The following is a 15,356-nucleotide window of genomic DNA, read 5'->3' as shown; positions in this document are numbered from 1 at the left end:
TGCCATATTAATTTTTCTCTCATTAGTCCACTTCATATTCTGCTAACCTTCTCTCATGTCCTCATTCATGGAGAAAAGAGATTGCTTGAGTTCGTGCAACCACTGTTGTCTCATGCTGAAGTCTTATGAGCTGATTCAGTCTTTATGAAAGTCTGGAAATAATTGAGCTTTGCATTCCACAGATGAAATCTTGGTTCCTCTGAACTTCTGAGAAAAGCATAAGCACGTTAGTCTGGCTAGGTGGGGATTGGGTCTTTCATTGGAATAGGCCCTCATATTGTAACCTACAAAATGGAATCTCATTAAAATTGGAAATGATGGAAGGGTCACACACACAGAGCTTTGAATATCCATTTATTTGCCAGTTCATGGTTAGGTTCTCCCTGGTTGTAGAGAACTAATGAACATTAAGTAGGTACTTTCCAGGGCTGTGTGCAGTCACACCATGAAGTAATGCACAGGGAAAAGGCAGAGTTGAGCCTGATGAAAACACCTCTTATAATATCCTCATCCAGTTTACCCCGGCCCATCCCTTCCACATGTGCAGAGGGAAGCTTCTGTGTCCAGGGAAAGTCACTGGGTTCAGTAGTTCCTGGCTTTTCTTTGAGGATCCAAGGGAAGAGATTTCTGTTGCCCTTCCAACTCTTCTACTTTCAGAGTAGCCATCCACAGTTCCTCTTGTACGTTTCCTCCACCTTCCTCGCCTGAATATCTACAGTTGCCACAACTAACACATCACGAATCAGATTTTCAGATGAGATCCATATGCTCATTAACCTGAAGTAGTGACTAGGAATGGAAAAATCTTCTTGCTTTACCAAGTATCCCAGCTGTTCCAGCAACTTCTTGTATGGGAATGAACTACTAGTTTAAGGAATGATTAATGTGACTGCTTCCAGTAATCTTATGCTAGAAGAACAGTGTATGGCTAATTCACAACCAAATATTTAAATGAAATTGATATATAAGAACTGCCATGAATGGCATTAAAATGCTTGTAGTATGACATCCTTTTTTTTTTTTTTTTTTTTCCTGATCTGCCTCTTGTTAAAAAGTTAGTGCTACCCCATTCCCTCTAGAGTTACAAGAAGATTTTTGGCTCCTGATGCATTATTGATTGTAGATACATACATATATTATGCAAAAGAAGTGAGCATATCTGAAATTAAAGATCTTCTGCTACTGTTGAAGTCAAGGGGAATAGAGAAAGGTACAGAACATCACCTAACTGCATAAGTTGCTCCCGTTCTTCTTGATCCGTTTGGCTGTAAACCGTAGGTTGCCCCAAAATAAATTATCTTTCCAGTGCTATTATTAATCACATAGCATGGAAGCCACACATTTCACTGGGGAGGTGTGTGGGTGGGGGGCAGACAGAAAGGCAACAACATCACTAATAAACTGGATTCCCTCTGGCTTGTGTTAATGCATACATTCACCTTCCCCATGTTTATGTAACAATGCTGAGAGAATGCAGAGGCAAGCTGTTTCATCGTCTGGAGCCTAGCACAAAGGATCTGCTTTATCCTTCTGCCTGCTATCTGCAAATCACGTTTTGTGCAATTCCCTTACATGTCTTCTGCACGTTGTTTTAAACAGGGAGGATAGTGATTGACGGAATAGACATCAGCAAGTTGCCTCTTCATACTCTTCGTTCCCGACTCTCCATTATCCTCCAGGATCCAATACTGTTCAGCGGTTCCATCCGGTAGGTGTAAGCAGACGGGGTGAAAACAGCATTGCATGGCATGTTTGTGATGGTTACCGTGGACAGCAAGGGATGGAAATGGGAATGAACATTCCCAGCTCACCCCAATGTGCCCACACAGTCTGTCCAAGGGAAATCAATTGAGATACACTGTGCCAAATTGTTCCTTTACAGAAGACCTGAATGAACTGCAATTGTAGTAACAAGACTCCTGCTGTTTTTCTTTGCAGATTTAATTTGGATCCAGAATGCAAGTGCACTGATGATAGACTCTGGGAAGCTTTGGAGATTGCTCAGCTGAAGAACATGGTCAAATCATTGCCAGGAGGCCTTGGTATGTCCAAGTAGCCAGGAATATAGGCCAATAATGACATTCTACACGCATGAGCATGCACTTATATAAACAGATACATGGGATCTTACACACTGAACCATCATGTTGACAGGCATCTTATGAATATACTGTCTCCATGACAGAGAAAATATCTTTAGTAAAAAGCTGAAGAGTAGTCTTGTTTTCCACTCATTTCAGAGAAAAATGTGGCACTTCAGCATCATAGAGGGGTGACCTATCATTGAAGAGTTTTAAAAGTGCAGATTTACCTCTGCTCCTTCAGCAGAATCTGGCTTGGCCAGCAGAGTTGTTGCTCTTGTTAAGAACACTGACAGAGCATTTACCTTATCATTTGATATTTGGTTCATGAAGGAAGCTCACCTAATTCCCGCCATATTGTGTATTTCATATTACTAAGATACAATCCTGCAGCCTACCAGATTTAACTATTTTTGTCAGCTATTTGCTTAATGATATGTTGATCCTTTCCCAAGAAGATGTGCTCATTTTTCTTGGTATCTCTCCATTCCAGTGTTCAGTCAATATTATGCTTACTAGATTTTACAGGGATTTTGCTTGATGCAGGAACAGTGCACAAGCAGAGCTTTCATGGTGACCACTCAAAATCACTGCATCCTGATTGTATGAACGTACATTCAACTTAATTGATTTTATTACAGATGCAATGGTAACAGAAGGAGGAGAGAACTTCAGTGTAGGGCAAAGACAGCTTTTCTGCCTGGCCCGAGCCTTTGTTCGCAAGAGTAGCATTCTCATCATGGATGAAGCCACAGCATCTATTGACATGGCCACAGTGAGTATAGCAATTTGTACCATTGAAGCATGGATTTACTAGGAGAAGAGGCATCATCGTCCCCAAAATGTCAGCTATGAGATCTAGTTAGAAAAGAAAACCGATGGACTTTTTGCTTTTGTCTTGTGTTTAGTTTCAATTATTTATGTTGTGTTTTGGGGTCGATGCCTGCAGTGAGGGGCAAAAAAAACCCACACAAATGAAATATTTTAGAGTGTCCCTACTTTTCACCTGTGTGTCATTTCATTACTAAGAGTCTGATGTGCAGATGGAAGATGGTGTAGAATATGATCCTGTCTTTTTGATGTTTGAAGACACATAACAAAGTAAAATACAGAAGGATGAAATAACTGAAGTAACTCTTTTATTTCGGTAGGAAAACATTTTGCAGAAAGTTGTGATGACTGCCTTTGCAGACCGCACAGTTGTAACAATAGCGGTAAGTATTGACGCTCACAGATGCTCCGTCCTCATTTCTTAAGCAGTTATTCTTGCCTTTCAACAGCTAAACATCACGATGAAAACAACATAAAAGTAAAACCCAAGGTCAGAATATTCCCAAACTAAAATACTAAGATCTGAAGAAAGACTTTATAGGAAGCTTCAGCATATAGATTGTCTCCAAAAAAATTTGCAGTCATTCTCATTAACAAATTGAAACTGAATCCATGGGTTAAACCATTATTGAAAGTTGCTTTAAAATCTAGATTTGAATTTTGCCTCTAAAGTTCATGCATGTATGGCATCTAAAACCATGGCTCAAATTTATAAAAGGAGCCAAAATTCCAAAAGATTCAAAAGATTTCTCAAGTTGGATGGTCTTTTCTCCTTTAGACTAAAAAAAAAAACAGTTGGTTTTATAACACAGGTTTTAAAAATTAGAATCAACAGGGATTGCTCAAAAACTAATATCTCTTCAGCTGTCTCTGACATTTTTTCCTGTTTTTCCCGCCATTTCTAGTGACACAGAACATACCCAAATATCCAAATATCTGTGCAAGTATGCACATGTATGTGCATACATATACATACATAAACACACACACACAGGATACCTTTTAGATAAATTCTACCTTGTGATGGTAGGCTTACTCAAAAAGCAGACATTTTATCCAAGAGATAAATATGTGTTTCAACAGCTGTTTCTTCACTGTGTGTAGAATCCAATCCTGTGGTTAGAGATTAGAGTTATGATTCTTGGACTCTGGTTTCAAGTCTGTCAGTGGCTAGTTGATGTCAGACAAATGACTTAACCCAGGGTAATTTACAACAGGCTCTAAGATTACTGGATGCATAAGTGCTGAAGATGCTAGCAGTAAGCATATTCCCCTCCAGTTAAATGCCATTCGATTTTTTAGTATTGTTCTCTCTGGAATCTCACTTTTCCCTTGCTTTTTGAAACTTGATGTCTCAAAATGGCACATATTAATATTTAGCTTTCCTCACACAGCTGGCTTCATTTCCTTCCTTTCTTTACTCATAGCTGATCTTTCCTTCACCCACCTGTTTTTCTTTTCTTTTTTCCAGCATCGTGTATCTCACATCTTGGATGCCAATATTGTCCTAGTCCTTTCTGAGGGCTCTCTAGTTGAATGTGACACTGCCTCAAACTTACTCCTCAAAGAGGATGGCCTGTTCACCACTTTGGTGAAGACTCACAAGTAGACTCTCTCAGTCCACACTGTTCACAAGACTTCTGGCTCTGTGGTAGTTATTTTTTACCTCTTTAGTTTCCTTTCATTCTGCTTCCTTTCTACTGCACAGCTTCTGAAATGACAGTGCAAGAAGGTGTTTATTGTGTGGTTCCTGGGTTTGTTTAATTTTGTCACTATTTATACTAATTATATTTATCTAAAGCCTAGACATGCAACTAACGTTGATTCTATGATGTGAAATGAATCCACCCCATAAAGTAATCCCTGACCTTTAGCCTATATAATGAAATGTCTCACTTTTAGCTAGTCGTGTCTGTATTTGACTGGCTATATTCACATAGCATTGAAATCAAACTCTACCCGGTTTCATTCCTATTGTATATAGGACTAAACTATTCCCTTCAGCATGCACCAATTTAATCACAGAGGGAGCTAAATGATTTGCAGAAGGAGACAATGTAGGAATTCCCTAAGATGCATGCAGTGTGTACAGAAAATGTACAAAAACCAAGGATTGGAGCAGGATGCTAAGACACCTGACTATGCAGGCATACTCAGGATGTTCCTTGCCCGTATTTCCTTATGGAGAAGACGTATTTCAGTGATGCCGTGGAATTTATTCCAACAGCTGTGTTGTCCATAAAGGCAATTAGCTGACTGTAAGTGAAGTGTGTGCGTTCATAAGTATTTTCAGGCTTGGTGCCAGAGGCTATAAAGTATTTTGAGATCTCTTCATATTAAAGATATAGTACAAGGACCTACTCCGAATACCACTGTAAACAAGGACAGCCGTTCACCAACTTCATAGGCCTCGGATTAGGCCCATTAATGAACTGCAATGAGAACTATCATAATGAAAACAACTGTATGTTGTTTTTTTGTTGTTGTTGTTGTTTGTTTTTTTTTACGGCAGCATCGGGTTCACACTATTCTAACTGCAGACCTGGTCATCGTCATGAAACGAGGGAACATTTTAGAATACGATACACCTGAGAACCTGCTTTCTCAAGAAGATGGCATCTTTGCTTCATTTGTCCGGGCTGACATGTGAAGAATCACACGATGTATGTTAATAGCTTATTTTTAAACAAATCAAATGCAAATACTTTCTATTCAATGTAACATCACTTAAACCTTTTTTCAGAGCTTTTTTTTTTCTTTACACGTCCATCTTTCAAAATAATAAAACCCATTACAATACACATATGCCTCAAAGCAATAAAAATATCATTTAATTAAAAATCCATTAAAATTCACAAACACAAACACGCAGGCAGAAAGTTTTTATTTCCTGGAAATCTGGCATTTTTCTTAGACATTTTAAGTGACCTTATTTTCTTTTATAGACAACAAAAGAATGCACTGTTCTTACAAACTGCATATGTTATTGTGGAAGCAGGAATCAAATCGTGCAGTTTGTCAAGGAAGCTAGAGACCCCCAGAAGCATTCAGTCCCCAGAGAGGAAAATTAAAAAACAACAAATCCAAACCCATAACACTTGTGGCAATCTGCTGCATTCCAAAGGGATAAACTTTGCTCTTCAAGTTGTAGTAGATGGGCAGTGAATGAAGAAAAGGAATTTCATCAGAAATAAGGAAATTCTTCCTGTCCTTCATGTTAGTTCACACACTGTAGTTAGCACAGCACTATTTTTTCAGTGCAATGATGGCTTATCCCTACAGCCAGTTCCTAAATCCATATTCATTCTGCAGACTTTTTTGAATCAAAGACCCAAATCATCCTATAATTATGCATGCTTTGATAGGTTTATAGAGTACATTTTGTACAGTATCTTAAGACTTCATATTAAAATTAATCTGAGTTTATCTGAACTTGATATTAGTCAATCTTTTAAACATTTCCACTAAGATATTATATTTAAAATGGCATGTAATTAGCCAACCACTAAATGTTTTATATGTCTTTAGCCCTTCACATTATTTTTTATGCTTGAACAACCTGTCTTTTCCTTTTCGCATTTCTGAATTACCTCTAAATCAGACCTTGTCCAAGAAGACATGATTTTCAAACGATTTCTTCAAGATTTTAGGTGCACTTAGATAGATATTTACCTCATACATGTTTGAAAAGGTTGCCTGCACTTAGCTAATGCATATGGCTAGATTCTGAACCGTGATAACTGCACAATGAGCAATGAGCAATGAACCCCCTCTAGAAGGGGTTTCATAGACATATTTTCAAAGGCAGAGTTTGAGACATCAGTTTCACTAGTAGTATTCCATGTGATTCTTATTCATCTATTTTTATAGACAATTTTTATATTTTATATATAAACATATTTTGGCTGGCTGAGGGAGTTGGGGTCGTTCAGCCTGGAAATGAGAAGGATCAAGGGAGACCTTGTAGCGGCCTTCCAGTACCTAAAGGGGGCCTACAGGAAAGCTGGAGACGGACTCTTTGTCAGGGGGTGTAGTGAGAGGACAAGGAGTAATGGCTTTAAACTAAAAGAGGGAAGGTTTAGATTAGATATTAGGAAGAAATTCATCACTCAGAGGGTGGTGAGCCACTGGGACAGGTTGCCCAGAGAAGTTGTGGATGCCCCATCCCTGGAGGTGTTCAAGGCCAGGTTGGATGGGGTTTTGGGCAACCTGGTCTAGTGGAAAGTATCTCTGCCCATGGCAGGGGGCTGGAATTAGATGATCTTTAAAGTCCCTCTCAACTCAACCCATTCTGTGATTCTATGATTCTGTAAGATTGAGGATGAACAAGAAGTGCAGTTATGCCTATTTCTAGTGTAAAGAAAGAACATGAGACAATAGTTGCTACCCTTGGCCCCAAAAAGTAGGACGTGAAATTGGAATTGTATTTAGTCTACTATTGTAAAAATGATACAGTGGTTTATGTTGTTGGGTTTGGGTTTTTTGTTGTTGTTGTTGTTGTTTTTCGTTTTTTTTTGTGTGTTTTTTCTTTTTTTTGTCAGTAATGTGGGTCTTGTTTTGTTTTGGTTTGGTTTGGTTTTCCCATCTTAACTATTGGAAATAAAAGCTTTGTGGCACAACTAAACAAAAAAAATCAGCCTTGAAAATTTTAATAAGGGAAGCATCATGATTTCCCTGTCTACTGCTGTGAAAAGTTTTTGCTCTTTTCCCAATTAATACCCTGCGTTGAACTCTGTCATACAAAGAAAATAAAAAAATAAAACAGATGTTTACAACATGTTTTTATATAGATTTCAGAGCCAAAAGGCCAGAAATATTCTTGGTTTAATTTCATTGTATTCAGTGAAAAGCTAACTGGATTCATTGCTGCCAGACTCAGTCAGTGTGAAGATGAAGTACAAATAACTTTACCTGTGTATCTTTCATGATGATGCAGTCCTGATTTATTTTAAGCGGTACTGATTCTATCATTGAAATCCTATTTCCTGTTAAGCCACATTAAGTGGCTGTAGAGGAACTAGGATTTGTTAGGCATTCTAAAGAACTTATAAGGGGACAACAGTTAGCACCTCTTTCCTCTTACATTTGTCCCAAAGCCATCACAGAAGTAAGAAGACCCTTCTTTGCTCATACATTCCTCCAGAGGTATACAGTGTAATAAACACTGCTATTTCAATATGTAGAAAAGAAAATATATTGTGGGCTGAGTATAGTCTACCAGCATGCTTGATTCGTTTTGCTGGAGGAATGCAGGAGTACTGCATGGAGTTCAGGAGTTACGCGACTGTGGTCGAAGTGTTGGATAATCATTGGAGCATATCCTCTAGCAAGTTTAAAAGCACGGTTTGGTTTCTCAAGCAATTAATCCTGCTCAGTACACACAGATTCCAAGAGACAAAGCACACAGATTGCCATAGATCTATCAGATCTTGCATTTTAGCCATCATGCCTATGTTATGTACTTACCAATGGAATACATTGAACTTTTGCTTTTTTGTGTTTCCCACTAATGAAGAAGGGTGTTCCCAACAGTCACACAAGTCAGTTTTGTTACTAAAACGGGTGCAGAAGGGATGAAGTCTTTGAAACAAAGTTCTCTTGATTACATGTAAAGGTCTTAACTGAGGCCCCTTTAGGAGCAGTTTTCTTAGGCTGTTGGGCCTACATGGACAAGGAAGCATCAGCCTAGAGATTTTGCTTCTTTGACTCTTGCCACACTCCTGCCTCTGGTGTCACTCCTCAGCCCTTGTTCTCTTGCCACAACCTCCTTGCTTTTTTTCCTCCCTCAGCACCTCCATATATCATAACCTCTTTGAGGTTCATGTTTGTATTCCTGAGTGCTCCCTACTCTGCCTGTGGCCTTCCACTCCTTTATTTAACTCCGTGCCCTCTGCTCTATTTCCTCTCTGACACAGCTTTGCTCTCTCCTCCTTCCCCTGCTTTTCTCTAGCTTGCTATCCTAACACCCCTCCTCTTCAGGGGACACATACTCTAGTGTGATCATGATTTGGATTTTTTTCCCCAAAAGCAGTAACTAAATAAGGCTTCACTATTACAATATTATACTCTAGAAATATCAAGTTCCTCCTTTTACAAAGGAGCTTTGAATGCAAACACTGGCCACATGTACATTTTTTTAAACTATGGATAGAGGAAAATCACCTCTTGTGAGACTTCCTAAATTAAGTTTCTCATCTCATCTGTAATTTTTTTTCTCTGTCAAGTGTTTTTCTGGAATGTTTGAAGTAAAATAGAAGGTGTAAGGTCCCTTTTTGCCAATGCAGCTGTTTGTGGATCCACAACTGTGTTCCTCAACCTTTGAGCTGCAACCAGTAGATTGTCTTTCCCTTTCCCTGAGGTAGATGTATTGGCTGGCACAAATGGCTCTGTGCCCTTCTTGTATGTGGTCTTTCACCACACTAGTAACAGCTAGCTGCTCATTACTGCTTCTCCTCCACCAGCAATGCCCCATACAAATGTTGTGTTTATTTCTGGGCCAAAATGTTCATGTGCCGTGAATCCCATTGCAGGGGTTTTAAGTTGTGTTTCAGACAGGTCCATAAGCCTCTGCTATCAACACCGTTGACAGGTAGGAGGGTGAAACTTCTTCCTCCTTCAGATCCAGCACAATGGATGTTGCGATTCATCTAAGCAGTACTGTTTTACTAAGGGTTTTCCAGGTAATTTCAACATGAAAGAGATGATGAGAATCTCCTTAAGCATAGCTTTGTTTGAACCACTTGTGTTCTACTAACTGTTATTTATGACTCAGGAATTTGGGGAGCATAACAATTTTTTTGGACTTGACATTTCAAACAATACAGTTGCCAAATAGGAAAGTTTTTTTGTTTGTTTGTTTGTTTGTTTGTTTTGTTCTTGTTTGTGTGCGTGTGTTTTTTTTAAGGAAATAAATCTATGGCTGTGAGTACTAATTCTGATCTGAGTTTGTTGCTGATTTTTTGTGACTTCAAACTTGTTTTAGATGAAAATGATAAGTTATTTAAAAGAATCCCATAAAACTCACTATTCACAGTCCCTTCGCTTTGTTATGAAGACCTCTCAGGACCACCTGGATAAGTTTGCCACTTGATACGCAGTGTGTTGTCTATATGTGTGTGTGGTTATACACAAAAACATACACGCAGTCTTTTATTCTGAAGTTTATGGTGCAAGTAACTCAAGGTTCATTTCCTTCTGGTCAGAAGAAAGGTTTCCCAGAACAAAATCATGCTTTTTTCAACGCCAGGCAAGGGTTTGTGACACTCAGCCCACAGAGTAGTTCACACACACTCTGGTGGTGCTCATCTCTCACTGATGTCTGCAAAGGGAATCCAGGCAATGAGCTTGAACTAGATGTCTGCCTGTTTGGTCACCCACTTTACAGCCTCAGAGAGCCTCTGAGAGGTGGAAACAGATGACAGGTGGGGATTTCTAGACATGTATAAACCACAGAGGAGGCACAGATCCACCAGTGTTTCCCGTAAGGCAGACAGCCCTAGGGACTTTGGGATAGCTCTGATGAGCCAGGGACATAAGCAAAGCAAAGTCTGCAGGGAGAAATCATTGCTTTGATAGGAAAACTGGTATGCAGAAAAAGTACTTTTATTTGCAAGAACTCGCCTGCTTTTTCCAGCTATCATTTCAAATCATTTACATGAACAAATACATAATGAAAGGCTTCTCAAGCACTTGGATGAGCAACTTCTAGTTTCAAGTAAACTGGCAGAACATCTCTGCTATAAACTGATGCACCTCCACCAAATTCAATCAGTACCAACAGCAAATATGGTCCAGCTGATCTGGCATCTCATTACATGTAAAACCTCTGCTAGCAAAAAGTAACAGTGGTGTATTATGTTTTCTTAAAATACAGATTACATCAATTTTGAACATGGCCAAACAGGTCTCTTCAGACTTCTTACAAAATAAACTATTTCATGTAATTGCTTTCTTTTTGCTTACTAAAACAATGGGCTCTTGTGCTTCATTGTGAAAAGATGCTGTTACATTCACATATGATGTTGCTCATGTCTCATGAGAAGATGAAGGAGACATCACACATCCATTTTACCCAAGCTGTATAGGCATATTATCACAAACGTAGATATACTTTATTTCAGGGAAATGCCTACCTTTATAAAAAGCTGTGGACAAAGACCATGTTTCTATTATTAGGAAATGAAATTTTTTCAATGTGACTATAACAGCAATCTTGGAGTATTTTTCCCTTGCGAGCACTGCAGGTCAATATCCCCAATGTGATAGTGTCAGTAGAAATCAGTTCTAAAATAGCTAGTGAAACCACATAGCTACTAGTTAAAATCTCTCTGGAGCAATGATTCTCCCATAAAATGTGTTAAAAAGCAAAAATGAATTCGTCAGATTTGCTATTTTATATCCTCAAGTAGTACCTTTTGAAAGCCTAATTTAAAATCACAGTAAGTTTTGTAAACTCTCTGATATGAATTCAGTGATGGCATGTGAGGAGTTCTTTGGTTTCTTTGGAAATAAATCCTTTCAGAGGCAAAACTGAGAGAGTACTAAAAAAAAAAGTCTGAAAACAAAACTGTAAATCAAATTCTTCACTGCCATGCAAACATTCCAGTCATTTCCACATTGTTTTTTTACTGCTCTGTCTTTTCTCCACCAGAACTGACCTCTGTGTAGAATTGTGGGGAAAGACTACCAGGTTTTCAAATTATCAAAAAATTGTTGTGAGGCAGAAGTTCCCTGACTCTTACAAATCAGCGATGTGCTGACGCTGTTTTGGCAGGACAGCTTAGAGTATTGGCTTATATGAAGCTGTGAAGTTCAGAGAAGCTTCCAAATGTAATTCTTCAAGAGAAGAGAGATTTCTAGAAAAGTCTTAATCAATTTCCTACACAGTCATTATTAATTATTCACCATTGATAGAATCTGTCTGGTGTTAGACACTACTCATGCAAACATAACAGACATTCCTGGCAGGAGTTTTTTTATTCCTCTAATAAAACAAGCCACATTCTTAACAGACTGTAAACAAACATTTATTGCAAAATAACTTTTATTAATAAAAAATTGTTTCTATTTGGTGTATTGACACTCACCATGTGCAAGAAGTCTTAATTCATTTTCATTGAATATGGAGATTTCCATCCTATGAATTACTCTATAATAATGTAGCATTCAGCTCAAATGTTACCATTTTGCAAATTTCACCGCCTGGTACACTGATTCTCGTGTATGCATATTAGTCATTTTTGTAAATAAATACTTTACATAGTTGCACATCCTCAGAATAGAAGATATAAATAAGTAACAAACAGTGACAGCTAGAACTGCCCATGAGTGTCTCTTAGCTATTCCCGTGACATTTCTTAATTCTCCCTTTATTTTACTTCAGGGTTTGCTGGCTGTACCAGCTTACATCCGAAAGCATCACTTAAACATCCAGTAAAATATTTAACCATGTAACTAAGGAACTAATGCACCTCAGTGTAAGTGACATGGTCCAGAACCACTGTCCTTCAGTATCACAGTTACAGATGCTCCAAAGCTGCATATTCTTTGAAATGCATAAAGTTATAGATTCGTGGTTGACAGTTATGTGTGTTTTTATCATACTAGCTAGATTTGGCCCTTACTCTTTCAGCAATACCAGCTATGAGTATTAGACTACTCCATCAGAGGTGGGAACCTTAAGTTTTGAGAGGCTCTTTGTACCGCAGATTTTCACAGCTGAATCATTTGGGTTTGGGGCCATCTATTGGGGCCACCATAGCATCTGAGACCAGAGGGTTCAGAGTCGCCAATTATTCTGTGATATTATCTGAAGATGAGAGGTGATGTCTATCTTCCGTCAATGGCATATCTTAATTTAACCCTCACTCTGTTGCCAGCCTAGAGAGCTGTTATATCAATCACTTGTAACCAAAGCGACTTGGAAGCACAGAGATGGAGATACAAAAAAAACCCCATACCTTTATGGAATTTTATAGAGATAAAAATGAATTATGCTACTCTGATGCTGAAGACAGCCACAAACCTTCTGGCTCCTGCTACACAGGAGGAATAGGAGAGTTTGGACAAGGACATCAATCAAAAAACCTTTGATACCTGGCTCTGTTTCTCCAGATCCCTCCAGAGGTAAAGGAGAAAAGAATTGTCCAAGCCCTAGCAACAGGGGTATGTACCCTCTCCTAACTTCTGGTTCCCCAAAGTTCTGGCACAGAAAAAGGAGACAGAGGCTGTTCTGCCACATTCAGCACTTTGCTACCTTAGGCATCTTTGCCTGTCCCTAGAGCCAACTAGGGACAAGCAACTGCCCTATCAAGGGATAGGGCATGAAGGTTTTGTGACAGGCTGAGTCTCTAAGGTTGGAGTCTCTGAGGTTGGACTAGATGATCTTGGAGGTCTCTTCCAACCTAGACGATTCTGTGATTCTGTGATTATAGTGCTGAGACTCAGCAATGTTTAGCCTTTGGTTTTCAACCTGCACTATTGAGATTTGGAAAGAAAGAAACACACTGCTAAAATAAAATACAAAGGCAGGGAGATGGATAAGTAACGTGGGGCGGCAAGAAGTCTTGGTGGGTTTTGCACACAGACATAGTACGATGTGGTCACCTCTAGAGGGAAATGAGGCTGAGAGTGAGTATAAGGTAAATCCTGGAGCACAAGGCGTTTCTTTCGTCTACCCCCTTCTTGGCTCAGCCATGTCCCTGGAGCAGAGGTGGAGTATAAGAAGCAGAGGCTAAAAGGTGCTGGATTTCATAAATCAGATCACTCTAGGAATCACATGGTTTGGGCACAATAATCTCTCTCCTCTCCTTCCTCCTCCCCCCCCCCCGCTGACTCTGCAGGAGCCCCAGCCCAAAAGGGACCACCCTGCACCATTTCCCTAAGACTATGCCCTCTGTCACAGATGCATGCTGGTGGCCTGCGTGCTGATCCTCTGGAGCACTGTGGGGAGCCCTCTAAGTATGGCAGTACTTCCTAGGAGAGGCCATGGGAGCCAGCAGGGCCAGGGGAGCTTGCCTTGTTTTGCAAGCAGTAGTAGGGGCCCAGCTCTGGGCAGGTTTGTCTGGAGTACCACTGCCCATCCCAGGACACATTCCTGTGCAAGCAGACTTGGCCCCTGTTTCCTCGGTGTAGAAAGAAGCATGAAAGAGGCATGTGCTATCACTTGTTCCATAAAATCTTGTGTCAGAACTCCCTGGAACCCCTCCACCACTACAGTGACAGAGAAAGCCAAAAGAAATGACTATTTCTCCAAAAGTGGCTAAGATCTCAACAACGTGTATCATTTCCAAACCAGACAGTCTTAATGCAAATCAATGCCTCTGCCAGCAAACCCACAGGACATATACAGACTCTACTATGTAACATAGCAGTATTGGATGAGTGGCATGAGTTACATGCATTTTGATGATAAAGACTATTTTTGTCCTGCTGCTCTTGCATGAAACAGAAAAGAAAAAAGAAAAATTGCTTCAGGGTAACAGACGCCCTTAGTTTGCAGTTTCTGCTCTTTCATGTTTGATGGATCTACTGCCAGTTCAGTTGGGGAACAGTTCATCCATGCTGTCCGTATAGGGCTTATCAGCTTTGTGTCTTTGTGGAAGCCTTATGCTGAGTGCATGACATCTCTGTACGCCTGAAAAGTCATCCTATCTCTAAGCTAAGATTAGAATTTCAAACAAAACTTTTTATGAAGCAGGATTTTCTGAAAGGACTGGGCACAGCTATAACGTGGAAATTTAAGATTCATGCTTAAGAAAATTATTTAATACTTTTTAAATAGGCATAATTGTGAAGTGATATTTGCCATAATACCAGTAACTCTTGTGGGTGGAGGGCAAATGAAACAGCAAAAAGGGAGAAGCATAATGGGCTGTAATAAACCCGGACCCAAACCTGCCATCAATTCTGACTTTTTTTTTTCCCCTGTACAGGATGTGTTCACAGTACTCAAACACTATGTTCTTAACAAAAAGGGCTAGGAGACATTTTGGGAGATTTTCCCAGCTATTACTTAAATCTCAGACTTTCGTGTGCATGTGGCAACCAAGCAAGTATTTAAAAGGGCAAAGGGGAACATTTTTGGTAGCTGTCACTCTCTGGAGCATATTCATGTACTGGAGCTTGGGGAAGCGTGTGCTGTGCTAAAAATCATGTCTCATATTATTGAACCAGGAATGGCTCTTGTTAGTAGTGCTCCTGACCTTCACATGCCAGGAGTTGCAGCCCAGCAAGCTTCCTCGAAGCTGATCTCAGGTATAAGAGTGGAGGGAGGCACCCCTTTCTGTGAGGGGGAAGCTCTTCCAGTATTGAGTAGGCAGAGATGGAAAGATGGGATTTTACAAGCATTTTTCTTCCAGTGTATAATGATGGGGAAAATGATCGATAACTTTGGTGTAGTCACACTGGGTTACACCAAGACTATCTGTGTATGTTTGAAGGGAC

General features: G+C 39.7%; 1 protein-coding gene across 7 annotated transcripts in view; it reads left to right on the top strand.

Moving 5' to 3' along the window:
* Window positions 1–9,838, top strand: part of ABCC9 (ATP binding cassette subfamily C member 9) — a 78,800-nt gene extending 68,962 nt beyond the window's left edge. For 5 of the 7 annotated variants that reach the window (XM_040545202.1, XM_040545201.1, XM_040545204.1 and 2 more), the window contains 5 exons: window positions 1,600–1,708; window positions 1,939–2,042; window positions 2,723–2,856; window positions 3,233–3,295; window positions 5,425–9,837. In XM_040545202.1, coding sequence (XP_040401136.1) covers window positions 1,600–1,708; window positions 1,939–2,042; window positions 2,723–2,856; window positions 3,233–3,295; window positions 5,425–5,562 — 548 coding nt within the window. In that variant the 3' untranslated portion in view covers window positions 5,563–9,837. Of the gene's footprint in view, window positions 1–1,599; window positions 1,709–1,938; window positions 2,043–2,722; window positions 2,857–3,232; window positions 3,296–4,383; window positions 4,564–5,424 lie in introns of all 7 variants that reach the window. The other 2 variants (XM_040545200.1, XM_040545205.1) reach the window with 2 other exon arrangements.
* Window positions 9,839–15,356: the final 5,518 nt, after the last annotated feature.

Source organism: Cygnus olor, chromosome 1 (genome assembly GCF_009769625.2).
Source record: "Cygnus olor isolate bCygOlo1 chromosome 1, bCygOlo1.pri.v2, whole genome shotgun sequence".
NCBI classification, from domain to species: domain Eukaryota; kingdom Metazoa; phylum Chordata; class Aves; order Anseriformes; family Anatidae; genus Cygnus; species Cygnus olor.
This window is presented reverse-complemented; position numbering and strand designations above follow the sequence as displayed.